The sequence below is a fragment of the Strongyloides ratti genome, scaffold srae_chrx_scaffold0000002, assembly GCF_001040885.1.
Source record: "Strongyloides ratti genome assembly S_ratti_ED321, scaffold srae_chrx_scaffold0000002".
NCBI lineage: Eukaryota > Metazoa > Nematoda > Chromadorea > Rhabditida > Strongyloididae > Strongyloides > Strongyloides ratti.
The window spans coordinates 1624848-1652408 of record NW_020171510.1 but is presented as its reverse complement, the minus strand read 5'-3'; the positions used below and the strand labels follow the sequence as shown (position 1 = coordinate 1652408).

The 27561-nt window shown below is 21.9% G+C and overlaps 8 protein-coding genes across 8 annotated transcripts; 2 read left to right on the top strand and 6 right to left on the bottom strand.

Moving 5' to 3' along the window:
- Positions 1 to 2763: 2763 nt before the first annotated feature.
- SRAE_X000134800 (Phosphatidic acid phosphatase type 2/haloperoxidase domain-containing protein) lies at positions 2764 to 4142 on the top strand (the record flags this gene model as incomplete). The annotated part of the gene is made up of 4 exons (XM_024647941.1): positions 2764 to 2927; positions 2984 to 3131; positions 3178 to 3552; positions 3591 to 4142. The coding sequence occupies 4 exons, from the start codon at positions 2764 to 2766 to the stop codon at positions 4140 to 4142; spliced, it is 1239 nt and encodes a 412-aa protein (XP_024498813.1).
- A 747-nt stretch (positions 4143 to 4889) lies between these two features.
- Positions 4890 to 5790, top strand: SRAE_X000134700 (Domain of unknown function DB domain-containing protein; the record flags this gene model as incomplete). The annotated part of the gene is made up of 2 exons (XM_024647930.1): positions 4890 to 5492; positions 5539 to 5790. 2 exons carry the CDS (start codon positions 4890 to 4892, stop codon positions 5788 to 5790), a joined length of 855 nt encoding a protein of 284 aa, XP_024498812.1.
- A 134-nt stretch (positions 5791 to 5924) lies between these two features.
- SRAE_X000134600 (Deoxyribonuclease II) lies at positions 5925 to 7105 on the bottom strand (the record flags this gene model as incomplete). The annotated part of the gene is made up of 2 exons (XM_024647919.1): positions 5925 to 6818; positions 6866 to 7105. The coding sequence occupies 2 exons, from the start codon at positions 7103 to 7105 to the stop codon at positions 5925 to 5927; spliced, it is 1134 nt and encodes a 377-aa protein (XP_024498811.1).
- A 1633-nt stretch (positions 7106 to 8738) lies between these two features.
- Positions 8739 to 9871, bottom strand: SRAE_X000134500 (Deoxyribonuclease II; the record flags this gene model as incomplete). Its single annotated transcript, XM_024647907.1, has 2 exons — positions 8739 to 9587; positions 9629 to 9871. 2 exons carry the CDS (start codon positions 9869 to 9871, stop codon positions 8739 to 8741), a joined length of 1092 nt encoding a protein of 363 aa, XP_024498810.1.
- A 459-nt stretch (positions 9872 to 10330) lies between these two features.
- On the bottom strand, positions 10331 to 11899 carry SRAE_X000134400 (Polycomb protein EED; the record flags this gene model as incomplete). The annotated part of the gene is made up of 1 exon (XM_024647896.1): positions 10331 to 11899. The coding sequence occupies one exon, from the start codon at positions 11897 to 11899 to the stop codon at positions 10331 to 10333; it is 1569 nt and encodes a 522-aa protein (XP_024498809.1).
- Positions 11900 to 12446: 547 nt separating this feature from the next.
- SRAE_X000134300 (Armadillo-like helical domain and Armadillo-type fold domain-containing protein) lies at positions 12447 to 14798 on the bottom strand (the record flags this gene model as incomplete). The annotated part of the gene is made up of 3 exons (XM_024647885.1): positions 12447 to 13108; positions 13158 to 14610; positions 14661 to 14798. The coding sequence occupies 3 exons, from the start codon at positions 14796 to 14798 to the stop codon at positions 12447 to 12449; spliced, it is 2253 nt and encodes a 750-aa protein (XP_024498808.1).
- Positions 14799 to 18688: 3890 nt separating this feature from the next.
- SRAE_X000134200 (Protein kinase domain and Serine/threonine-/dual specificity protein kinase, catalytic domain and Protein kinase-like domain-containing protein) lies at positions 18689 to 19798 on the bottom strand (the record flags this gene model as incomplete). Its single annotated transcript, XM_024647874.1, has 2 exons — positions 18689 to 19223; positions 19269 to 19798. The coding sequence occupies 2 exons, from the start codon at positions 19796 to 19798 to the stop codon at positions 18689 to 18691; spliced, it is 1065 nt and encodes a 354-aa protein (XP_024498807.1).
- A 2365-nt stretch (positions 19799 to 22163) lies between these two features.
- Positions 22164 to 25919, bottom strand: SRAE_X000134100 (Dodeca-satellite-binding protein 1; the record flags this gene model as incomplete). Its single annotated transcript, XM_024647863.1, has 1 exon — positions 22164 to 25919. The coding sequence occupies one exon, from the start codon at positions 25917 to 25919 to the stop codon at positions 22164 to 22166; it is 3756 nt and encodes a 1251-aa protein (XP_024498806.1).
- Positions 25920 to 27561: the final 1642 nt, after the last annotated feature.

Here is a 27561-nt window from a genome sequence, read left to right as displayed (position 1 = left end):
TTTTTTAATATTTTATAATTTTATATTTATAATAATAATAAATTAAAAAAATAAATGATTTTTTTACACTAATTGTTTTTTATAGCTATAGCTGTAAAGGAAAAATGTCAACGTATAAATTTAAAAAATTAATTATTTATTCTTATAATTATTTTATCAATTTGCATATAGAAAAATTTTAAAAAAATAAAAAAATGTTGAAAAATAAGGAAATAATCATAAAATATTTTTTTATGATACAATAGATCACATTATTTAAAAAATTTTTAAAATTTGAGCGTCTGAAATACATGCTTTAAATCACCTATAAAATGAAAAAATCTATAGCTTACACAAAAGACCTGCCCTGCAGGCAAGCGTGTGCGAAGCACGCGCTTGTTTACTTTAAGAAGTATCTCTTTTAATTAAAATTATCTTAATAATAAATTGAAAATTTTTTATATTTATTTTAAAATATTTATTTTATTTTTAAAAATAAACATTCAATTTAATTTTTAATGTTCAAGAATGTTAATTACAAATATTGTTAGAATTATTAAACAAGCTTTTAATCTATATATATTTCTAAGTTATTATCTTCTTTACATTTAAATAAGACAAAAAATTTTACAATACAATATTATCTTTATAAACTAATTACTAACTACTAATATAATAAGATTATTATAATAATAAAAATAAGTTAAATAGTTTGAATATACTTTAAGATACTCAAATATACCTAATCAAAACATTTTTATATCTTATTAACATAAAACAAATAATGATATTTTATATTATATTATAAAAATAATCTTACTTTTAAATTAAGTTATTTAAAAAAAATTTTTTTTTTATAAATATATAATACAAAAATATATGTCATCAATGTTGTAATTATAAAAATTTAAAATAAAAGTTTTTTTTTTTCAATTTTATTATATATTTCAAAACTATTTTGTTTTCAGACAGGTGCAACAACATATAATTTTATTTAAAAAAAATATTAATATATACTATGATTTATTAATGTCATTCTTTCTCATTCTATAATAGTATTAAGCTATTGTTTAATATTTAAAAAAAATATTTTTATTATTAATCTTTTATAAAAAAAATAAATTTATTTCTTTTTTATTTTGTATTATACTTTGAAGTCATGTAAATAGTTTAAAATTACATCAATTCTACTAATACTTTTTTTTTTATTTTATCAATATTTTTTTCTTTTAAAGTTTTTTTTTTTATAAATATTCTAATTTTTTTTTTCTTTAAGAAATATAAACATAACTTGATTTTATTATAATATCATTTAAACATCTTAACTTCGTTCTAAGTATTATATTTTACTTACCAAATATCAATCAAATCAAAACCCTCTATGTATATATTATATATATTAAAAAGCTTCCCTTGATCTAGCTTTTGTCAAATTACAGGGTTACTCATTTATATAAACTAACCTGAGATTATATAGGGGTACCTAAAATGTTATATATTTCGATATTATTGTATGGGCGCAAAATTTTGCAATAAAGTCTAGTTGTGAAAATTATATATGCACAATTTCCAAATACTTAGTCATTTTAAACTTATTACATTGTTGTTTTATTTGTTTTGTTCATAGATATATATTATTTATTAGAAACTGAACTTTATATATATATATATATTTATCTATACATTACTTACGATTTTTAAAAAATGAATCATTAGTTTATTTTTCTTATCTTAAAAATGATTTCTTTTGAATAACTTTTATCTTTTTTTTTGTTTGAATAATATAAAGTAAAAATATAGTTTTTTTTTGTTTGTAAATTAATAGTAAATTATTGATATTTATTAAAATATAGAACAAAAAGTATATTTTATTAGTCTTTCAAAAATTATTTAAACTATAATATTTTGTCAAAATTACTTTATCATTTCATACATTTGCTATATATTTTAATTATATTTAAGCATTTCAATAAAATAACATAAATGTAATATAAATTTGTATAAAAAATAAATATTAACTGTTCTTTTTTTTTATACTTTTTGATTAATTTATTTTATTAATAATATTATTTTTATTTTTTTTTATTTAATTTTTAACTTATGAAATATATTTATTGTTCTTAAAAAAAAAGATAATAATAAATAACTTTAAAATATTTGTATAAAACTTCTTACTTTTCAAAAATACAACCACTTACCTTTAAACCGTTTATATTTTCAAGTATTTTAAGCATTTACTAATATAATCTTATTTTAAGATTCCAATTGGTTTTGGAGGATGAGTCTTTCTATTCGTATAAAATATAACTCAACCTTTATATTTATTTTCTCTTATACTTTAATATTTGTAGTATATTTATAATATCTAATAATATAAATGATATATATGTTTGCGCGTTCCTCTTTTATTTCTCTATTAAAATATATTATACTACCACCTTAAAGTTAAAATAATGTAGTGTAAAATAGAGGGAGAAAAGTCTTTTACTGATCCATTTTGATTTTTCAAAATGAGTGACCAAAGAATCAAAGCTTAAAAATGTTGTCATTACAATAGATATATATTTGGTTGACAAGAGTAACTAGTCAAATTGGTTAGTATTAATGTAAATAGTTACTTTACAATATATAATTATATTTAAAAATTTAACATGTATTGTTATTTTTTGTTTATTATTTACAATGTTATTTTTTTTTTTAACTATTTTATTATATTATATTATTAAATAATATTTTTTTTTATTAATTTTTTGTTAATATATTTTTTTAAGCTACCTCAAATAAATGTCTGTGCCACCATCCAGAGCACAGTCTGAGGTTTTCTCTGCAAGCCAATATGGTGGTAAAGTTAGAAGACCACGATATCTTATTAATTATTTTGTTTTACCAACATTTATTGTTCATGTTATTGGTTTAGCATGTTTATGGACATTATGGTATTATTTAAGGTATGTTTTATTTAATTAAAAAATATTTACTTTTTTATTTTTAAAATTATTTTTAGATTTACAGATGTTTTTCCATATCATAATAGAGTTTTTTATTGTCAAGATATTCATTTGATGTTACCAAATTTTAGACCTGAAGATTTTAATGTTTATGTTTCTTATGAACTATTATATGTACTTGCTTTTTGTTTACCACCTTTAGTTGTAAGTTATATTAATATTATTACTATAAATAAATATATATTTTAAGATATTACTTGGAGAAGTTGCTTTTTGGTTATTTTCAACTAAACCACGCAAAACTATATATGCCAGTTTTGGTGAATGTAAAGTTCACCTTTTTACTAGACGTCTTTTTAGATTTATTTCTGTCTTTCTTTTTGGGGCATTAATAACACAAATTTTTGTAGATTCAATTAAACTACTCACAGGATATCAAAGACCATACTTTTTGTCTTTATGTAATGTTAATATGGCTGCCTGTACAGCACCACTTCAATATTCACCATCACCTTCTCCACATTTAGCATGTAACTATAAAGGAGCTTCAGAACTTAGATATGCTTGGTTATCATTTCCATCACTTCATGCTGCTTTTAGTAGTTATTCTGCTATTTTTGCATCTGTAAGTTATATTTATAATATAAATAAAATATTTTTTAGTGTTACATTTATTATATGATAAATCTTCGTGGTGCACCACTTCTTAGACCATTTTTAATATTTGGTTTTCTTGGATTAACACTTGTAGATGCATTTTCAAGAATTAATGGATATAAAAATCATTGGAGAGATATATGGGTTGGATGGCTTATTGGATTTGTAATTGCATTTTTCTTATGTCATTGTGTTTTATGTTTTCAAGAAGTTTATCATTATGTTGTTGAACGACCACCAGTTGCTGTTACTCAAGGTGAAGGAGGTGGAGTTGTTGCACCAGAAGAACGTGTTTCACCATTTTTTTCATGGTTTCGTCTACCTAGAGTTCAAGCACCTTCAGTTAAAGAAGAATATGTAGTTTATGAAGAAGATGTTCCACATGTTTCAACAGCTCCAAATGGAGCACCATCAAGACATAGAAAAGGTCATGATCGAACATGTGAAATAACTACTGTTACAGAATCATATCATAGAACAATTATACCTCCAGGACAACAACGAGAACGTGAGAGAGAACATTCTCAAGCAAATATGTCTGCTTATGGAGCATATTAATAAATAAAGAAAAAGAATAACTATTACTTTATTATAATAATGCTTTCACGAATAAAATAAAAATATGTGTTCAGGTACAAGAAATACTATTGTTCATTAAAATGTCCCAAACACAAAAAAATTTATAACAAATATAAAACCTGACACTAGCAAGAATAACAAATGGATATTTATTTATATTAGAAACAAAAAAAAAAAGAAAACAGTTATCAAAAATATACAATAAATACTGTAAAACTTATTATTACCAATATATACAAATATATATTTCTGTACACTAGTTATGCCATTTAGCTTTCATTAAAAAAATGAGAACAACATTACTATATACTACTTTTTAAATTTTATTAATTTATTAGAAATTCAAAACTTTAAAGATTTGATTTTATTAAAAAAATAAAAATTTTTTTTAACTGAAATGTATGGTATTTGATTAAATATATCAATTTTTTAAATATATTAAGAAAAAAATTATTATATATATTAATTATAATTTTTTTTTACAAGTAAAAGTTGTTAAAATTTATAAATTTAATTTCATATATAACTTATAATTGGAACATTTAAATTTATTATGTTATTTACTTTTTATAATTAAAGGTATCAATTTTGACCCAGAAAATATATTTGCCATAACAATTTAAATATTATAATAATATATAATATTGTATGAATAAAGAAATATTACAATCAAATAAAAATTCTTAAATAATTTTATTTTATAAAATTTTAAATATATTTTTTAAAATGATTTTTTGTACTTTTTATTTTTATTATATTTTTGTTATTGTGTCATCATTTGTATTCTATTTTTTTACTGTTGAAGGATGTTTTCCTATTGGTATTGATGCTCCTAAAAGTTTTTCATCAAATACTATAATATCAAATTATCGTGCACAATCATCTGTTATAGCTAATTGTAAAAAACTTGGTTGTATAGATGGTTTTAAATGTACTGATTCCGGAAACTGTATATTAAAATCTCTTACGATAAAAACATTTGATGATAATATTAAAACTGATCTAGATAACAACATTAATTCTTTTTCTGATATTTTAACACCAATGAATAAAAAATTAGGAAAAGTAATTATTAAGTTGCCAGATACAATTAAAAAAGAAGATATTATTGAAGAAAATATTAAAAATAATGAAAACAGTATTATAAATGATATTTCAATTGAAGTTACGACAAAAAAAATTAAAACATTTGATAACTTAATAAATAGAAATTATAGACCATCTTCACGATTAACGGCTGATTTTGTTTTTAAACAATGTTGTATTGATAGAAAAATTCCTGATAATTGTAAAAGAAAATGTACTTATAACAATTATACAAAAGAAACAGTATGTTTTTATATATATAAATAATTCAAATAATTTTTATTTTTAGATAATGCAAATGTATCTTGGAAGAGATAGCTGTCCAATATCATATGCTAGAGAGTTACATTTTTGTGCAGCACAAGGTACTGATCATACAGAATGTTGTAAGAGGAAAGGAGTTAATACTACACCTGCTGGTGATAAATGTCTTATATTTTGTGATCAAAGGCCAGGAAGTGTAGCAATGCTTGATACAAATCATTTACATTGTTACATTCAATTTGAAAATATTAAAAGTTGTTTTTCAGAAAAAAATTAAAATAAAATATATTTATTTTTTTTTGATTTATCAAAAAAAAGTTATTGTTTAAAACAAAATATAAAATTTATAAATTTTATTTTTTTTTCTTGCTGTTTATGTCACTGTTTATTTTATAGCTATTTCTTGATTTCTTACAATTTTTTAGTATCTTTGTTTTTCTTGCATGCGTCGATTACTTTAGGAGTTTTGGAATATTGATTCCAGATATAATAATTTTTAAGGCAAATAGTACCACCACCACGAATATATTGTGTTGTCATTCTATTAATATCTCCAACACAAACATAAGGAACACTTTGATCATTTGAAAAGGCAATTTTTGAATGGTCATTAGAAAATTTGAATGAACTATTAACAACAGAAACTTCAAAAACATCAGAAACAGAATATTGCGCAGTACAATCTAAAGGAACTGGACTTCCTCTTCTCCAAGTTTCTACAATTAACCCTGTTTTAAGATTTGGTGCAACAAGTTTATTATAAAGATCTTTTCCATATTTAGCAGTTTTTGCAAATGATACAAAGTTAACATTATTAAATGATTTTAGTGTAATAATATTACTGTTTATTTTTTCATCTTTTTGATACTCTCTTGCAATGACTTTTGCCAAATAAGGATTTTTAGATGCAATTGCTGTTGGAAGATTTGAAGCATATATTTGTGGGCGATTAAAAAAAAGTTGTTGTCCAATTTTATCTAGTTCAGTGTACTTAAATGATATACAAATAGCAGATTGTGCATAAATACGTCCGCTTTCTGGAAAAGTATAATTTAATGGATCTGGAAATCTTGGAACACTGTGAATTAAATATACACCACTTTTTTTATCAGAAAAGAGAACACCTTTTGTATGCCCATATTTTTTACTATTAGCATCATTCTTTTTCTTATCATCATCTTTTTCTACATGATTAGATTCTCTAGCTTCATGAACAGACTTAGGTAAATCGTCATTCCACATAAAATAAGCCAGTGAAAAACGATTTGGTTCTTTATAAAATTGATTCAAAGTGTAACCAAATGCCTAAAAATATATATCTACATATATATTTAAACAAATTAATAAATTACTTGGTTTTCACTATTAAGAGGATTCTTAGAAACGGAAAATGATGGATTTTTAGCATCTAAATAGTAATATGCATAACCGTCTCTTACTCCAGGAGTAGTTTTATCTTTTTTGTTTTTTGGCAATTTATAAGCTAACCAGTAATCAACAGGATTATTATTTTGATCTTTACATGTAAAAAGGCACTCAATAGTTGTGATTGTAGCTAAAATAAATCCAACAATAAGTTTTATTGGAATCATTTTAACTTTAAAATAAATTAATAATTTGTAATTACTAAATTTCATATATATAGTTTTAATTATTGAGATAACCCAAAAAATAAATATTTTATAGATTCATTTTATTAGTATTTTCTTTTACATTATTACTTTTTTTTAATATTTGGTAACTGTTGCTGCAAAGTAATATTTAATTAAAATAATCTAAAAATAATATTTTAAATAAAAAATTATTTTATACTATTTGTATTTTTTTTTATAAGTATAAGATAAATAATTACTACAAAAGGGAATTATATTAAAATTGTGTACAAATACAATTAAAATAATTTAATCAAAGTATAAATTTATATTTTTTTTTATAAAATAAACATATATATATTTTAAATATAATTAAAATGTTTATTACGACAAAAGTTAAAATATTAATATTATGCATTAAATTCAACATTACAAATTTATACCAAATAGACAGAGTTTAACGTTAATAATAATTAATATATGTTGTGTTCTATATAAAACATTTTTTTTAAATAATCTATCAAAAATTATTTAATTGATGATAAAAATTTTTTTTTATATTATAAATATACATTTTAATTTTTGACCTTTACTTGATAAGAATAAAGTAAAAAAAATATTTTTAGTATTTATACATAAAACTTTTTTATATACATTGAAGTATAATATTTGTTAGTAAATAAATTATTTTGCTAATTATTTGTTATTCTGTATTATTTCATAACTTCTATTTCAATTTATAAAAAAAAAGTATTATTTAAAATTAATTTATTTTTAACTAGAAGAAATATTATATAAAAAAGTTTATTTATAAAAAGTACTTTTTTTTTTATTAAATTATAAATGATAATTTTTCAATATTTACAAGGAATCTCTTTAATATCTAAAAATTTTTTCCATACTTTTAAATTATTTTAAAACATCTTTATATTTAATTTAATATTATATATTAATGCATTTGTTTAAATAACTGTACCAACAACAAATAACAAATAAATACTACAAAATATAATTTTATTCAAAATTAATTCACAAAAAAGACATTTTTTATCACAATAATATTTTTAATTTTAACAATGAATTTTATTAAAAATGATATTAACTAAAATATTTAGTAAATTTTTTATATATTACATGTCATGAAAATATTTCCAAACATGAAAAAAAAATTTTTTTTGGCTAAAAAAATGATTATATGTTAAATTTAAGCAAATATAAAAAAAATGAACACTACTTGTAAAATTCAACCTTGATTTTTATTTATTTTTTTGATCTACAAATAGTATTGTAAAGATATTTTAAAATTTTTATTTATAGATAATTTATTTATACATTTTAATAAAATTATTTAATAACTCATTTCAAAAACTTATTATTTTTGTAAATTTTTATTATATAATTATTTTGGTTTTTTTTAAAATGAATGTTTAAAAAGTATATACTATACAAACTAATATCAACATTATTTAAATTTTATTTACGTATAAAAAATATTTGTTTTTACAATAAAATAGTAAAAAAAATTTCATCTAAATAATATTTTTTTTCTACATTTATTAAAAAATTATTTTGTTTTTAATTAATTTAAAAAATTAAATTATATTACGATAATTTCTTACTAATTTTAGAAATATTAGCAAGAATTAGAAGTTTTAGGAATTTTTGAATATTGGTTCCAGATATATTGATTCTTAATACAAGTAGTACCACCTCCACGAACATATTGTGATGTCATTCTATTAATATCTCCTATACAAACATAAGGATTTGAAATATCATCAGAAATTGCAACTTTCGAATGATCTTTAGTATATTTAAAAATTGGACTAGAAAGAACAGAAAGTGTTTGAACGTCAGAAACTTTGTAACTTGTTGAACAATCTAATGGAATTAGATCACCTCTTCTCCAAGTTTCAACAGACAAGCCAGCTCGAAGATTAGGTGCAACAAGTTTATCATAAATATCCTCATTAAATTCGCCTGTTTTTGCAAAAGATGTAAAAGCAACTCCATTAAATGATCGTATTGTTGTAATACTACTTGTATCTGAACCAGTTTGATATTTTCCTGCAATAACTTTAGCTAAATATTCATTTTCAGAAGCCATAGTTGTTGGAAGATTAGTATTATAAATTTGTGGATGATTATAAAAAAGTTGTTTACCAATAGTATTAACTTGATTATAATTTATTGTTATACAAAGAGCTGATTGTCCATAAGTATGTCCACTCTCAGGATATGAATAACTTGAAATTTCAGGAAATTTGGGAATACTATGAATAAGATAAACACCACTTGTTTTATCAAAGAAAAGAGTACCTTTTGTATGACCAAATTCATAATCAAAATCAAGATTGTAAGGAATTCTATTAGAAATATCACGTGTAGAAGCAGATGCAGGAAGTTCATCGTTCCACATAAAATGACCTAAAGACGAAGAGTCTGATGATTGATATAATTGATTTAAAGTATAACCAAAAGCCTATAAATATTAATTTAAATATTATAGATAAAATAAATTACCTGATTTTGATTATCAATAGTATTTTGAGATGGAGAAAACGATTGACTATTAGAATCTAAATAAAAAAAACCTAAACCTGAACTTATTCCAGGTATACTATTATCACCAGTAATTTTTGGCATTTTGTAAACTGCCCAAAAATCAACAGGATTACCATTTTGATCTTTGCATCCAAGATTACCATAAATTGATGTTATTTTTAAAAATAACAATAATCCAATAGTGACATATGTTGTAGTCATTGTTGCTATAAAAAAATAAATAGATTGTCAAGAGTATAGACTTTTGTTTATATATATTGTCTAAACTATTATGTAATACCGGAAGAAATCACATTTTGTTAAGTTATTTGATTAATATTCCAACTTGATAATATAGTGTTTTATCTTATCTTTAAAATAATTATTTTTAGATAATATTTAAAAATATTAATTGCAAGATTATAAAGTATTTAAAAGTTAAAATTGTATTATATAATTTAAATTCTTTATGAGAAAATGATAATATTTATTATTAATTCTAAGATTAATATAAAATAAAAAAAATTTATTAGGAAATTAAAATATTTTTGAAATGCTTTTATAGCTATTTCTAATACATATTGAAAAAAATAAATATCTGTATAATTTTTTTTTTAAAAAAATACATATATTTTTTATAAATATGGTTAAATTAATTGTTTAAACAAAAACCAATAAATACTAATTATATAATTTGAAAACAGAAAACGTATAATTATCTCCGACAGATAAAAGATAACGTGAGTCATGGCTAAAAGTAATATTGCGTACACCTCGTTGTTTAGATTTCTTAAAATAATGTGTTAAAACATTATCTGGTTGTTGATAAAACTCTTGTTTTGTTATATCATATAGATAAATGAAACCTGTGTCTGATGCTACAGCAAGTATATTATTACTTGGATCAATTTCTATCTTATGAAACCATGTCTCATTACAATTTGGAAGAACAAAATGCTTAAGAATTGAATAATTTCGTTGTTCTTTTAATATTTCTTTATTACCTGTAATATCATCTGAATGTTTTCCAAATTTCCACATTGATAGAATTTTTGATTGATCTTTTGTTATAATATAATTATCATAAAAACGTACACCATCAATTATTGTACTATGTAACATACGATTTTGACATAATGGAAATCTTTTAAAAATTTGTTCAGTTAGTTTGTTTTTTTTTTCATCATCAAGAATCATTTCTTTACCAATTTTTAATTTTTCTTCTAAACTTGTATTTTTAATAAAAACATTTTTTATTTTTAATTTTTTAAAAACTATTTCAAAATTATTACTTTTTTTTGACGATGTAGAAATACTTTGTGAATTTATATTTTTATCTTTCAAACCCCATAACATAACTTTATAGTCGCTACCACATGTAACAATATAATTACCACATAATGAAAAATCTAATGATATAATATTATGTGTATGTCCCATTGGTCCACCAAAAGTTGCTAAATTAACTCCATGTCGTATATTATATAATCTACATGTTTCATCATTAGATACAGAAGCAACTATTTCAAAATCTACTGGTGAAGCACATATTTCATTAATATCTCCTGAATGACCAAATAAATTATGTAAATGTTTTCCGTTATGTGCTAAAAAAACTTGAAGTACTTTACATTTACCACCTGCTACAACAACTGGATATTTATTTTTTTGAATATAAACAAATGATGTACAAATGGCAAAATATTCTTCTTCTTCGACTCCAGATGATATTGTTAAACGCATTTGAACTTTTTTTCCTTTTTTCTTTTCATCTATTTCAAAAATATATAATTTATCACCATAACCAACAACAAATGATTCTAATTCATCCTTTCCTGGTTCAAAAAATTTTCCATCATAAATATTTTTTGCTTCATTTTTTGCCTTTTCTAATTCTATTGTAATTTGGGGTAAATATTGCAACTTTCCAGAAACTGATGAAATTGACGATGAAAGTTTTTTAAAACGATCTTTTGTAATAAACTTAACTTTCTTTAATAAAGAATTATTGATATTTAATGTTTTTTTATTTTTAATTACATATCTTCGTAAAATTTGATTTATTTCAGGTGTTTCACTTGACAACTCACTTTTTTTAGCAACTTCAAGTAATTGTTTTTTTTCTTTTATGCAAATTTTACTATTTTTATAACTATTTTTAAAAGTTGATTTAATAGATTGCCTTTTTGATTTTGTTAATATTCTTAGTGAAAATTTTTGTCTTTTGTTAGAGCTGCGAGTTTTTGCCATTATAATAATTATACAATAAATATAGAAATTTAAAAAAATGAATACTATATAATAAAAAAAGGGATTTTTTTATTTACATAAAATCTATACAAGAGATGCTTATTATGGACATTTTTCCAATTATGTGTGAACAAATTTTTTTTAAAATAACTATGGTGATAAATGTATATCAGTAATAATATTTGTTAAAAAAATAAAAATATAATAAATAACTTTTAATTTTTTTATTTTCTAACTGTTAAAAAAAATTTTTAGTTGACATAAAATTTAAAAAATATTAGTTTTTCTTAAAATGAAATTTTTTAATAACAACTTATAAATAATAAGGAAGTAAACAATTAAAGACATTAATAGTACTATATTGATTTTGTAATAAAATAGATACTATTAAAAGAAGTGGAAGGCAAATTGTTACTAAACTAATAGAAGAAAAACAAATAATAACAAATTATGACGTTTCCCAACAAATAAAAATTTCAAACAAACCAAAAAATAGTTTTTTTTTTTAATCAGTACACAATTAAACTAATAAATATCATTAATTTTTTCAAATAATTGATTGTTTATTAATTTCATTTGTATTAATAACAGATGACTGTTTATAAATTGTTTCATTATCAGTTGGTTCATCATTTTCAAGTTCATCAAATGTTTCAAAAGATTCATTGACTTTTATTTTTGCATCATTTACTAGATTTTTAATTAATGTTACATTACATTGATTTGTAATAGATGCAATTTTTGTAACAAGATCATCAAACAATGTTTCATATTTATCAAGTTTAGAAATAAGCTCACAAATTTTAATATCTTGCCTATTTAATGCTTCAATATAAGGTTCTAATTGTGGATTTTTTTTGGTAGTGGCATCCAATAAACATGGTTCTTCATTATTTAATATTTTGTATAATGATAACTCTTTTTTCTTAATAACTTGACAAAATGTATAATCAAGCATTACAACATTATTGTGATACATTGTATAAGATTCACCATCAGTGGAAGCAAATATATATTCAGGCATGCTTGTAAAAGCATATATAGCATTATAAAGATCTTGTAAACCATACTGATCATGAATTATTGTCCATAAATGATCACTATCTCCATTTTCAGATTTTTTTTGATTATTTGCAAAAATATTTGTGAGTAGCATTGCAACAATACCTTTATTTACGCGATTATAATTTTCATCACCAACTGAATGAGCTATAATAATAAAATTTTAAATTATTTATTCTATTTATTATATACTTACTAAATTCATCCCTAAGAAATTTAAGAAATGGTTCTTTTTTTAAAAATTTGGACATACAATCAAAATTTGCATTTAATCCAAGAAAAAGAAAAGAAAGTAGTCCTGTTTTTGCTGGACCTATAGTAACAGAATTCTTCATTATTTGAATTATTACAGCTTCCCATAATTGTACTTTTCTTTTACCTTTAATAATTTCATAATTCCAAAGATGTTTAGAACGTTCAGGACATTCAACAAGAATATTATTTAAAATAACAGTTGCTACCCAAATTTCAAATGAATCACTTCCCAAAAGAAAATCTAAAATAACTTTTCTTATTTCTTCTTCATGTTTAGCAACATTAGTAAAATTTGCTTCAGGAGTTCCAAACCATGTATCAAAACATAATTCATTTCCATGTTGAAATGAAACAATAACATCTAAAAGGGCAAATGTATTTTCAGTGACTGTATCAAATTTTTCAATTGTGTTTATTGTTGAATTGATGAAAGATGACTTTTTATCATTGATGTCACAATGTTTCATATTACTAAAATATGATTGAGCGGTAAAATTACTATCCATCATACGAGCAATAAGAAAGCGTGATCTATTGATGAGATTATCTTCAGGTAAATCAGTACAATTTAAGAAAGCAAAATTAGCAATGTTAAAAAACAGGTCAGTTTGAAGGAATGCCAATTGTGCATCATTTTTTATACTTAATCTATTTTTATGAATAAGAATACTTTCAATAGCATAAAATGCTTGATAACAATTTCTTGTTTTATCTGGAGTCCATTGAGTAAAAGAATGATCATTATTTTTAAAAAAACATGGATCAATTGTTTTTGCTACTGCAACAGCTAATTGATTTTTATAGGTAAGTTCATTAATAAAAAGACGTGAACAATATGCACTATTTTTAAATGAACATCCTAAAAGATAAAATGCATTACCAACTATTGGGTCTTCACAATCTAATTCTATAATTAATTCTAAACAAAATGCAAAAAGACCACAGTTAAAAAGATATTCAACAAAAATTGAATCATTATGTGTAATATTAGAAAGTATTTGACAGGCATGATCATGTATAATATCATCAGGATCACTGTTTTTCCTTATCAGTAAATAACCTTTGTTCATTCTTAAGATTGCAGCTCTAACTTCACGTTTATTGAATGTCATAAGATTAGATAACATTTTTAAAGCTTCGCGTACCAATTGAATGTTACTATTTTCGGCAAATTGAAATAATTCAATAAAAAAAGAATCATCAATAGTGTATAAAGTACTTAAATTGCTTGCAACTTTATCATCCGAACTGACAACATAATTTTTATTGGACAAAGTAATATTCATAACTTTAAGAGCCAAACGCATCAAATGAAATCCTTCTGGAGATTCATCAGCAATAAGGCGATTCATCAATAATTCATAAACATTATATCCAACATCATAGCGTAAATTCTAAAAAATATTGGCAGAAATTATTATTTTTAAATTAAAGAAAAACATACTTCATTAATATGAGTTAGTTTTTTTAAATAAAATTCAAGATCTAAAGTTTGTATATCAGTAGAAGCAATTTCTTTAAGATAGGACATCACCTCATTATCGGAAGCAGAAAGATTAGAAATTGTATCATTAGCTTCCATAATTATATGCTTAGTAAAATAAATTAAATGATAAAAATATTTAATTAAATGAGGATATATATAATTTTATTTCTATCAACTTCATTATACCAACCATGGACACACCACAAGATTTTTTCGTTTTAAGAACATAAACAAAAAGGAAAAAGGAAAAAATTGTGTTTGAAGATAAATGCCAAATAATATTAAAACACATTTCAGTTGCCATAATTTTATTCTATTCTGTTTGAAAGCATATTAAAGAATATAATATATTAAATAAAAGATTTACTTCTTTTTCAGATAAAATTTATTTTTTTAAGAATTATATAATAAACATTAATTTTTTTTAAATAAATAAATCAATATAAAATATCAAAAATTTCTATATTATAAAAATTTATCTATAATTTAAATATAAGATAAATGTATACAACAAACTAAGTGGTTGAATTTTAGTTGAAAGACTTCTTATTTTTCTTCCTGACAATTACATTTAAAGCACATTTTTTAAACTTAATGATGTATTTATTGTAAAATTACATTTTTACAATAAAAAAAAATTTTTTTGGTTAATTAATTTTATTATATTGAATATGCCATAATATTATTTTATTAATATTATTGTTGTTACATATAAAATGTCATTTTTTAAATAGAAATTTTTTCAACTAGTTTCATTTAAAAAATTAAAATTGTAAAAAAAATTTATTTTTATGATGATAAACATTTTCAAAATTTGAAAATTTCAATTTTTATGATATTTATAAATAAAAAAATCAAATAATTTTTATCAAGAGACCTCTACATCTAAAATAAATTCAAATTTTTGAGATAATAATACAATATAAATTTTAATAAATTTAAATAGAAAAAATCTAAGCAAAAGGAAGGGCTTAGCCGGTGATCGAAACCGGGACCTCTCGCACCCTAAGCGAAAATCATACCACTAGACCACTAAGCCGGAATCCCGAGGCAAGCATGAATGTATCTGCACCAATATGTAAACCAATTAAAAATACTTTAAAAAATACACTATTAAAATTTAACTTTAATACAAAACAAATAAACCAGATTATTATTTCTCAATACCATAATTTTTCCAATTCTGAGATTCATTCTCTTATATTAGTGATAAAATTTGATTCATGTCATAAAAAAACAATTGTAGATAATGTTAATTTCAATAAAAAGTAATATAAAATATAGCATTAGTTTAAATGCATTTATTAATTGAAAAAAATTGTTTTATTATAATAGTATTAATTTAAAAAATATAACTAATAATAAAAATTATCTTATCTTCACACAAAAAGAAGATATCATTTAAGCAATTAGTTGCAATACTTTTTTTTAAATATTACGAGTATTAAAAAAGAAGTATATTTTATAATATATGTTTAAAAAATTACAATATTACTACTAACCAAATCACTACATTATAATAATCCTTATTGATTCAAAAACAATTTGGATGGAAACTTTTGTACATGCGAAGTTGAACTGTTAACACTACAACAAATAATTTTTTAAATTTCTGTTAAGATGGGTATAAAATAAAAAAGATAATTGATGTGAAAAAATGTGAAGAAATAAAAGAAATAATCTTTAATATTTAATAAGATATCTGATACAAAGTGTTTGATAAAAAAATATTTCAGCATAATTTGAAAAAAAATTTTTCTTATAAGTTATGTTACATTTTTTTCAGAAATAAATCTTTTAACTTTTTTTAGTGATAAAAAAATGCTATTTAATTGATAAAGAACATTCCATTTTTGCAAACAAAAGAATATGCCTAAAAAACATTGGATAGAAAATTTATTTGAAGCAAAAAAATTAGTGAAACTGCAATTAGTATTAATGCCTAAAAAAGTATTGAATAATGATTTTTTCTTTTAAAATGTAAAGCTAAAATTGAAAATTTTATTTCACTGTAAGTTATGCTTAAGCAAGGAAATAATTTGTATAAAATTTTGTAGAACAAATTTGTAAACTCGCTGCATCAACACCGTAAACTTTTACAATTTTATTACAAAAGTGTGCGTAGCTTTATTGAAAAACGAAGATTTTAAAAAAGTGTTAAAAAATTATGATTTCAGTACTATTTAATTTCGGTAGAATGTTTTCATTAATGTTAATATGTTATAAAATTCATATAAAAAAAAAATATTTTATTGCTGTAACAATTCATCAAAATAAAGAATATATTCTAATTTTTATTTCCTCTTATTGTTTTTTTTACTTTATTTTAATAATAATTTATTCTTCCATTTAAAATGGTTGTAACAAATGTTCTTCAAAAAACTCGTCAAACTTCACAAAAATTAATGATAAGACATTTCATTAAAACCACTTTATAAACAAAAAGTTTATTTTTTCTAAAATTTATAAATTTTTTAGCATATTATTTCTTAAAAAACACTGACATCATTGAAAATGAATAAGAATATATTTTCTTCCTTGTTTAAGTTAAATATTATAATAAAATCTGAGAATCATAGTTTTTTAAATTTACACTTTAAATGCCAATAGTTTCAAATATTATTTTTTTCAATATATGCATCGTTTTTATATTAACACCACTAGAAATATAAACCCTGATAAAATCACAATTTAAATTTTTAGTGAAGAAAATATGTTGTTATTTTTTTAACAGTTTTTTAACCTTTTTCAAGCCTCCGTGGCGCAATCGGCTAGCGCGTTCGGCTGTTAACCGAAAGGTTGGTGGTTCAAGCCCACCCGGGGGCGATTTTTTTTGTAGATTTTTTATTTATATGGTCATTTGACTTATATAATTTATAATACGCATTTTGCTACTATAAAAATTATTAAAAAAAAAATATTTTGTGGTTGTTAACACTTGTTTTATTTTCTAATGCGATCAATATTTAAAACATAAATTGTAAAATATGTTTAATGTCCATATTTTAAAACTTTATATCAATTCTCTTATTCATTTTCTGGTAAATAAATAATAAAACAGATGATGAAACAAAGTTTCCCCAAATAAAATATCTTATATTTTAGTGTAAATTTTATGAATATTTTCTTTTTTATGATTGAATAATTCTTAACGCTTTTAAATGTAATAATTTTTAATTAAACTTTCAATATAACTTTATATTGTTGTTTAGAATTTAAAGCACACTAAAAATTTAAATTATCTTATCAAGTTCTTATATATGTACATATTATTTTTATATTTGTGCTTAATTGTATCTTAGTTGTCACTTCCTTGTTTAATTTTTGACTTAGAAAGTTTTAACAGATTTAAATTTTCTCAAGATTGTTATTGTAAAATTTTAAAATCTTAAAAAATTTTTATTTTATTTGATTCGTAATTTTTTTTAAATCTTTCTTACTTTTGAGCTTAGCTTTTATTATTATCCACTTAAAACATTTATTTTTAAAAATGTTAACATTCATAAAGTAAACTAAAAAATATAAAACAAAATAATATTTGAAAATAAATTTTAAAAATAAATTATAATTTTAAATATTACTGATTAATTATAAATTTTAATTTAAATGATGTCATTAATTTAAAAAAAAATCAACATTTTAAAAAAGAAATTTAAACTTAAATTTTCATTTGGTATATTTTTTTTTAATTATCTTAAATAATATATAAACATTAACAACATTATTAAGATTTCACAATTTCACATACTAAAATATTTTATGTTAAATTAATAAAAAATTTTATTTATAATATTATAAATGAAATGTTAATCTCTAATTGATTTAGACTCTTTTTAAAATTCTACAAACATTTCTAAAAAATAAATTGCAATTTTGTTATTTCCTATGATATTATTTCTTTTTGATAATTTAAAACATTTGAAGTAAATAAAAAAAAATGGTATAAATTTAATCGTATTGATATTATGTAAATATATAATAAACATTTATGTTGTAGTAGTATTTTCTATAAACTCAAATAATTTTGTAGGTGTTATTCTATCCCTATCATTTATTTCCAACATTTGACTTATAAGTTCTTGATAATCGTGATATAGATTACTACTAAAAGATGGTTTTTCATATGCTTCATAGTTTTTTCCAGCTGCATACAAAAATAGACGACATATTTCTTTTTCATCAAAAGGTAATTTTCCCATTAAACATTCATAAAAAACACAACCCATACTCCATATGTCAACTGGATAATTATACATACTTACATGCAATAAATTAACACCTACTTCTGGTGCCATATAATGAAAAGTTCCAGCAACATTTGTCAACTGAGAAATTTCTGCACCATCTTCATTTATTTCCATTATTCTTGAAATTCCAAAATCAGTAATTTTAGATGAAATAATATTTTGGGAATTATTTTTATCAATCATTATTAATATATTTTGAGGTTTGATATCTCTATGAACAATTTTATTTTTAAATAATACATGATAACCACGAACAACATTATCAATAACAGTCCTTTAATATAAATATAATAAAAAAATATGAAAAAAATAAAATTACCTTAAATTATTTTCATTTAAAATGGTATTTGCTTTTAAAAATTGTAAAAGATCGGAATCACAAAGTTCCATAATAAGATATGTTTTATAAAAATTATTGTCTTGATAAATATCAATTAATTTAACTAAAAAGTCACTTGAAACTGCTTTCATTATTTCCATTTCATTATTATTAACATATATAGATAACATTTCTTTTATAGCAACATTAGTATATTGCAGAGAAATATTTGAAGATGTTCCTTTAAATACTCTACCATAACTTCCTTGACCTAAACAATTGTCTAAAGATTGAAGATATGAATATAAATTATTTTTTAAAGTAATAATTTGATTAGAATAAATATTTTTTTCATCTGAATATGATACTCGCCTTTCTTGAAATGACAAATTTCTTGTTAAACTTTTTTTCATTATTTCAGAATAATTTCTTTTTTTTTCTTTTTTTTTTTCATCGTTATTAATTTGAAGTTTATCAATAGGTATATGTTCACTATTTAATTCACGATGTAACTTTCTTTGGTCATACATTATTTTTTTAATTAGCATGATTTTATAATAATAATAACTGTATATATATATCTACAACAAATATTAAAATAAAATTATAAATACTTTAACACTGATATAATAAAATCATTTTTAAATTTTATTTATATAAATATATAAAATTATATTATGGTTAAATTTAAATTAAATATAAAGTAAAACATTTTTAAATGTTTAAATTTTAAAAAATTTTTTATAATAAAATAAATATATTTAGTAAATTAACATAAAAGAATCTTAATTTTGTTTTTCTTTTACATAAAAAAAAATATAATCAAGAAATATTTTATTTAAAATTATAAGAAACTTTTTTAAATAAAGTAATTATAAGAAGTTTTTATTATTCAATGCATGAAAAAAAAATATAAATATTAGTATCTTATATTTATTATGCAAAGACTCTTAACAATTTCTAATGATCAGATTAAAAAAAAAATATTACTTAATTTTACTTTAACTATGGGAAAACATATATTGTAGACATCAAAACAAATATAACATTTATACTTAAAAACTTTAAAAATAATGTAAACATAAATGTTAAAAAAAAATTTTTTCTTTTATATTTTAAAAAATATTTTTTTTTTCATAAAAAGATATAAATTTTTCAATAAAAATTAATGTTACTAGTAGGAATATATATTAAAAAAAAATGCTAAACAAAACCGGTGGAAGTTTTCACTTTTTATTTTCTTTGGAAGTACTATAAGAAATTTAAATTTTAAATAAAAACGATAGATAATAAAATTTTTAGAAAATTTAAAATACAATTTTATTTAAATGAAGAAAAAGAAAGAAATTTATTTGTTAAAAGTATTTTAAATATTTAATAAAATAATTTTAAATCACAAAACTTTATTCAATTGAAAAAAGCTTTATGTTCAAATTTACTATTTTGATATATAAAAATTAATATATTGGAAAATTAACTTTTTAATTTTATGCAAAATTTAAAATTATTTTAGTATTCAAATATCTTTATAACCAATAAAATGATTTATAACTACCAAAAGTTTACTTAGAAATTCGATAATATTATATCTATTAGAATTAATATAGTATGTTCATCATTAGAATAATTTTAAGTACATTTTTTTTTATTAGATAGCTTTTTTTATGCGCATTTATAAACAAAGGATACAAATACTTTATATATATATATATATATATATAATATATAAAGAAATATGTAAACAAAATGACATTAAAATATAGTAAGAATTTTTGAAAATTGCAAAATATATGAGTCACCAAATTTTTATTCATATTACGCTTTTTTTCTTTGTTAAACTTTTATTTATAATATAAATATATGTAAAAAAAAAATTATATATACTATCATTATTTACTTTTATAATTAATTGCTAATAATTATAATGTTTTTAATCAATTTTTCTTAAGTTATTTTAATAATTTATTTTTTTTACAATAAAAAATAAAATATTAATATGTTTTTAGTCAATATATAAAAGTGATTTATTTTATATTATAAAAAAATTTTTGTATTTTTTTTTAATTGAGAAAAATATTATTGATATAAAAATTTAATTATAATTAATTGTTTATTTAAGATAAAAAAAAATTGCCTATAAATATTTTTTTAAAATAAAATTGCTATCATTTATTTAATGAAATAGTAAAAAATATAGTATTAAGAAATGATTATAATCTTTTTTTAAAAAAAAAAAAAACTATGGATAAAACAACGATGACAAATAATAAAAGAATATATATGAATGTTTAAGATTAATAGAGACAAAGATTGGTATTGAATAATATGAATATTTATCTAAAAAGCTATGACGTAAGCAAGACAAGATATCATAATTTAGCATAACATAAGTTGATATGGTGTTATCATTGACATTGCTTTTTTTTCTACAAGTTCTACTAAACATAAAATAGAATATATTATATAGAATAATATATTGTTATAAATGATACTTTAGTAATTAAAATATTTTATATCCTATTAAATGTTTAATCGGAAATATTTTATTTATAAAAGAATGTAAATATTAATTATACCTTTTTGTATTTAAAAATAAATAATGATCTTAAAATAAAGCAAAGTAAAATGATATTTTTATGATACTTTAAAAAAAATGACATCATTTTGGTCTTTTTTAAAATACAGAACAAATTCGTTAAATATTATACTATCTATATTTACACATCAATTGAAAAATTATAAAATTTTAAAATAAGAAAAAATTTATTTTTTCTGTGTATATAACGTTGAATATGAATAATAATTGAAAATGTTAAAATATGATTATAAATGATAACAATTGATAATAACGTCAAAATGATAAATGAATAGTGTAATATTAACGACACATAAAAATTAACAACTAGTTCTGGAAAGACGGGCACCCCAAACTCCTGAAAGAGCTGGTGTTCCAGTTATGTTTGATGATTGGGTATTTGATGACATTGATGGAAATTGTTCTTCATTATCCATTTGCCATGGAGCTCCAGTAATTTGAACAGTACGTGATGATGAAGATGTTTTTTGGACAGATTGAGTTTGAGCAGGAGTATAATATTGTCCTCTTTCAATTAAAAGTTCAATATAATCTTCTTCTTGAATTTTTAATTGTTCAATGCAATTAAAAACATCATCTTCATTTTTTCCTGAAACAACAACAAGTGATGGATTTTCATCAGTTTTAGATGGCATACGAATGTCAACCTTAAATTCATCACACATCTTTCTTAATGATCTTCCTCCAGTTCCTATCATACGTGGATGAAATCTTGGATCAAGTTCAATTTCTTGAGAAAACATTGCATCTAATTCAGCAACAATTTTTTCAATTTCCTCTTTACATTCATAAACATTTTTTTCATATCCAGTAATTGTAACCATATCAGGAGCATCTCCATCTTTTGGAAATGAAATTTGAACATCAAATTTGTTTCTCATATCATTAACAGCAGCTCCACGTCTTCCAATCAATTTTTGATGGTATTTTGGAGGTACAGAAAGTGAAACTTTATATGATCTTAATTGTCTATCAGCAGCAATTTTTTCAAATTCTTTAATACGTTCTTCAATATCTTTAATACAAGCATCAACTTTAGTAGCAATTCCTGATATAACAATAACATCAGATTGATCAGTTTCCTGTGGGATAGAAACATTAACATTGTATGTTTGTTGAAGACTACGAATACCTTCTCCACCACGACCAATTAAAGAACGATGGTGTTCTCTTAATATATTCATTTCTTTAGTTACTGGAACTAAAGCTAACAAATTATTTTTTGCATCATCAACTTTAGCACTGTTACCAGTTATGGTAATAGTATTAGCTAAATTCTTTCCATTTTCATTTACCTCATCAACAGCATTGCGCTCTGGGAATTTGATACGAACATTGTATTGTTTAGAGATATCATGGATGGCTGCACCACGATTTGCTAATATTGAGCGGAAGTGTTTGTTGTCAACTTCAAATTCAATGGTAACTTGAGCTTTTAAATCTTCAACAATTTCTTCCATTCTAGCTTTGGCAGACTCAACACAATCCTTAGATCCTTTAAGAGTAATTATGTTACTTTGTTCAGAAATCTTTGGGAAATAAATTTGAACATTTCCATTAGATGATTGAATATCTTTCAATACTTCACTTCCTTTTGATACAAAATGTTTATGATAAATACGATCAATATCAATAGTATCTTCAACAGTTTGTTTAAGTTCTTCAATTTGCTGTTCAAGAATCTTTTTAACAGCTTCTACTTCATCTTTTTTACCAACAATTTGAATTACATCAGCTTTTTCATCTTTTTCATCAGGGAAAAGTATTCTAACAGTAGGATAAGTTTCACGAATTTTTTTAACTTTACCTCCTGCTTTACCAATAAGGAATTTATGGAAACTTGGTTGAGCTTTAACAATAGCTTCTTCAGTTTGTTCATTAAGAGTATTTAAAAGTTCATTAACAAGTTTTTCAGCTTTACCAACATATTCTTTTGGTCCACGAATAACAATTTTTTCATTTTTTTCTTTTTGTAATGAGAAGAAAACATTTTCACATTCTTTTTCAATATCAGTTAATAAACGTCTTCCAGTGTAAGCAAAACGTGTTGCTGCTTTTGGAGGAATAGGAACGTTAACAGAGATAATGTTACTTTGCTCATTTTGAATTTTAGTTAAAAGATCAACAGCTTTCTTAACATTTTCTTTCTTTCCAGTTACAACAATTTTGTCATCAGAAGAACCATCAAGTGGAATGTCAATTCTAGTTGATGTTTCATCACGAATTTTGTTAATAGTAGAACCACCCTTTCCAATAATGTGTTTATGGAATTCTTTAAATATTGGTACAGACTCTTGATAATTTGATTCAATAAGTTCTTTTTGAAGTTTACTAAGGTAAGCATAAACTTTATCAACCTCATTCTTATTTCCACGAATATTAATTATATCTGATTTAGATGAAGCATCTGGAACACCAATAGAAACAGAAGGATATTGTTGGCGAAGTTTATTAATGGATTCTCCTTTATTGCCAATGATATTTTTATGGAAACGTTGTTCAATGATTATATCACGTGATTTTTCGTTTTCCATTTTCTTAACAACTTCTTGAATTTGATCAATACATTTTTTAACACCTTCTTTTTTTCCTTCAACAACAATATCTTCAGAATTAGTGTTTTCATTTGGCATTACTACATTAACATCAAATTCTTCACGAAGTTTTGTAATGTTTGCACCAGCTTTTCCAACAAGATGGCGATGATAAGTTATTGGTACTTTTATTGTTTGTGAATCCATTGATGATAAAAGTTTTCCAATTTCATCATTTAAAATTTGTTTTGCATTACTAACTTCTTGTGGTGGTCCTTCAAGGAAAATTGTTGAATTATCATTAAATTCAATCTTAAGTTTTTCACGTGTTGGGAATAAATTTTGAAGTGTAGCACCTTTTGGTCCAATAAGATATTTATGAAGCCATTGTGCTGCTTTAATTTCAGTTGATATGATACTAGTAGCACGAGTATAAACAGCAGACAATGCTTCAATAATTTTGTCTTCAGTACCATGGATTGTTATATTCTCTGATTCATCATCTTCAGCAGGAACTTCAATAACACAATCAGTATTTTTAAGAATATCTTGAATTCCAGAGCCCTTATTTCCAAGGACAAAACGTCTTTGACTACGTGGAATTTTTGTTGTAACAGTTTTGACTTTTTCTTTTTTGTCAGTGTAAATTTTTTTAATTTCATCAACAACTTTGATAACAGCTTCTCTCTCTCCAGTGACATTAATTTTGTTACTTTCAACATTTGGTGGAGGAATATTAACTTTGACAACTCCATTTTCTGTCCAACGTTCAATATTGGAATTGTAAGCTCCACGAATCCATGGGTAGTATTGTTTTTCAATTTCTAAGTTTTCAGATGTTTGCTTGGAACGTTCGGAACTAATTGATAAAATTTTTTCAGCACAAGCATCAGCGTAGTTGCCCGGTCCAGTTATTTTGATAAAATCTTTGTTTTCTTCTTTATTAGGCATGAAAATGCGACAATAAAATTCGTTTTCCAACTTTTTCAAGATGGAACCCTCTTTTCCAATGATAAATCCATAGTGTTCTTTTGGAATTTTAATTTCACGAACACCTTGAGTTTGAAGTTCACGAATTAAACGACCTTGTGCTTCTGTTACAGATTTTTGCTTTCCAGTAATCATGATACTTAATGATCCATCTTTAGCTTCAGAAAGATCAATTTTGCATCCTGTTTCAGTAGCAATTTCCTTACATTTTTTTGTTTCATTAGGAACTGAACCATCATTTTTTGCAAATCCTCTAGCAGCACGTTCATTGGCAGAAAGTTTGATGAACTCAGTAACAAGAGTAGATTTTAAAACAGGTTGTTTTCCCCAAACTGAATGTCCACTACTAACATTTTTGGCAGAAGCAGTTGGAAGACTTGGAAAATCAGTGGAATAATCCATGACAACCTTATCCTTTTTCTCTCCATTGACATTAGTATTTTTCTTTCCACTATTTTCACTAGTTTCTAAAGAAAATCCACCAGCAGGTTGAGGAGAAGAATCAAGAGTAAATTCGGATTGTCCATTCATCTTGAAAAATTGATAAAACGATTAAGGCAAACGACGTGGGCGAGCAGTGTATCAGGTCCACAGAAACTGGATATTAAGAACAAATTGTAGTAATAAGTAAAAATAAATTATACCAAAACTACAATTAGAACAACTTCGCTTGAAAACTATAATAAAAACATTATTAATATTAATATGTATAATAATATAATATTGTTTAAATCTAATCATTTAAAAAAAAATATTATAATATTTTAAAGATTAAAAAATAATGTTAAATAATTGAAATGGCCACGTTGGAAAGATGATGTGTATAATTTGTCATATCATACATTTTAAACAATTAAAAAAATATTATTAATCTATGCTACAGAGAAAAATATTTTATATATATATATACATATAACTTTAATTCAATAAAATAATATTTTAAAATGACCTATGCTTAAAACAGGATTTAAAACTTTTTTTTTATTTAAATTATTAAAAAAAATATTTGTACAAAATTATTTTTAACAAAAGTAATTTTACTAAATCAATAAAGATATTTTTTTACAAAAAAATTATGTAAAATATAAGGGTAAATGGAAACTGTAAATTTAAAAGGAATTTAATATAAAAAGTATTATATTACAAATTCTTGAAATATATAAATATATCTCGGTTCTTTGTTGTAAAGTGAAATAAGTTTAATTTGTTCTGTCTTTCTCTTTTATTTGCATTAGACCTGCCTCTGATCAAGTCACAATTATATGGGCAATCGGCCACGTATTCATTTTGGAAGGCATATATATATGTATATATAAATATAACATCATCAATGTAGATAGACGTGAAGCGACCTATCTATGTTTAATCAAAGTAAATATTAAAGGTAGTCTTATATATATTTCTGTACAGTTTCTGCCACATATGCATATGATATGTTGTATGGAAAAACATTGGACTACAGAAAATGATGTTTCTTTAGATAAAATGTGTAAACCGGACGCAATATGAATACATATTAGTATCTATATTATGTACAAAATTAAGCGCCCTGAATGCAATGTCGCAGCGATTAAAATATTAAAATGCAAAAGTAATGAATAACTTATCCTAACATTTTTTTTTTTTTGATTATATATATAATAAAGTTATCCTGAAGTTATATAAACAAAATGCGCAATCTTTTATCGCCATATAATTGTAATGTCAAATATTTAAAAATTATAAATATATATAATATTAATTAAAAAAATAAAAAAAAAAATTTTCAAATATTAATATAAAAATTTGATTAAAATAACTATCTTATTTTTTGACCTATATATTTATTAAACTTTTTTTTTTTTATTAAACATTATAAAATAAGTATAAGAGATATAAAATTAGTAAATAATAATGTATAAGCAAAGTAGTAGTTAACAAAGATATACAAATATATAGTCTATAAAAGCAAATTTTACTAAATAATAATTAATTTCATTTAAAATAAAAACCTTTTATTAATGTTTTATAACAAAATAGTTTTTTTTTTTCAAAGAGAAACCTATCATTTTTCATGTTAAAAAATATTAAAAAGATTAAATTATTTTAACTATAGAGTTAACAAAATATGATACATACTTTAAAAAAAAAGTTTTATTCAAATAAAATTACATTAAATAGAAGTTATAAGCAA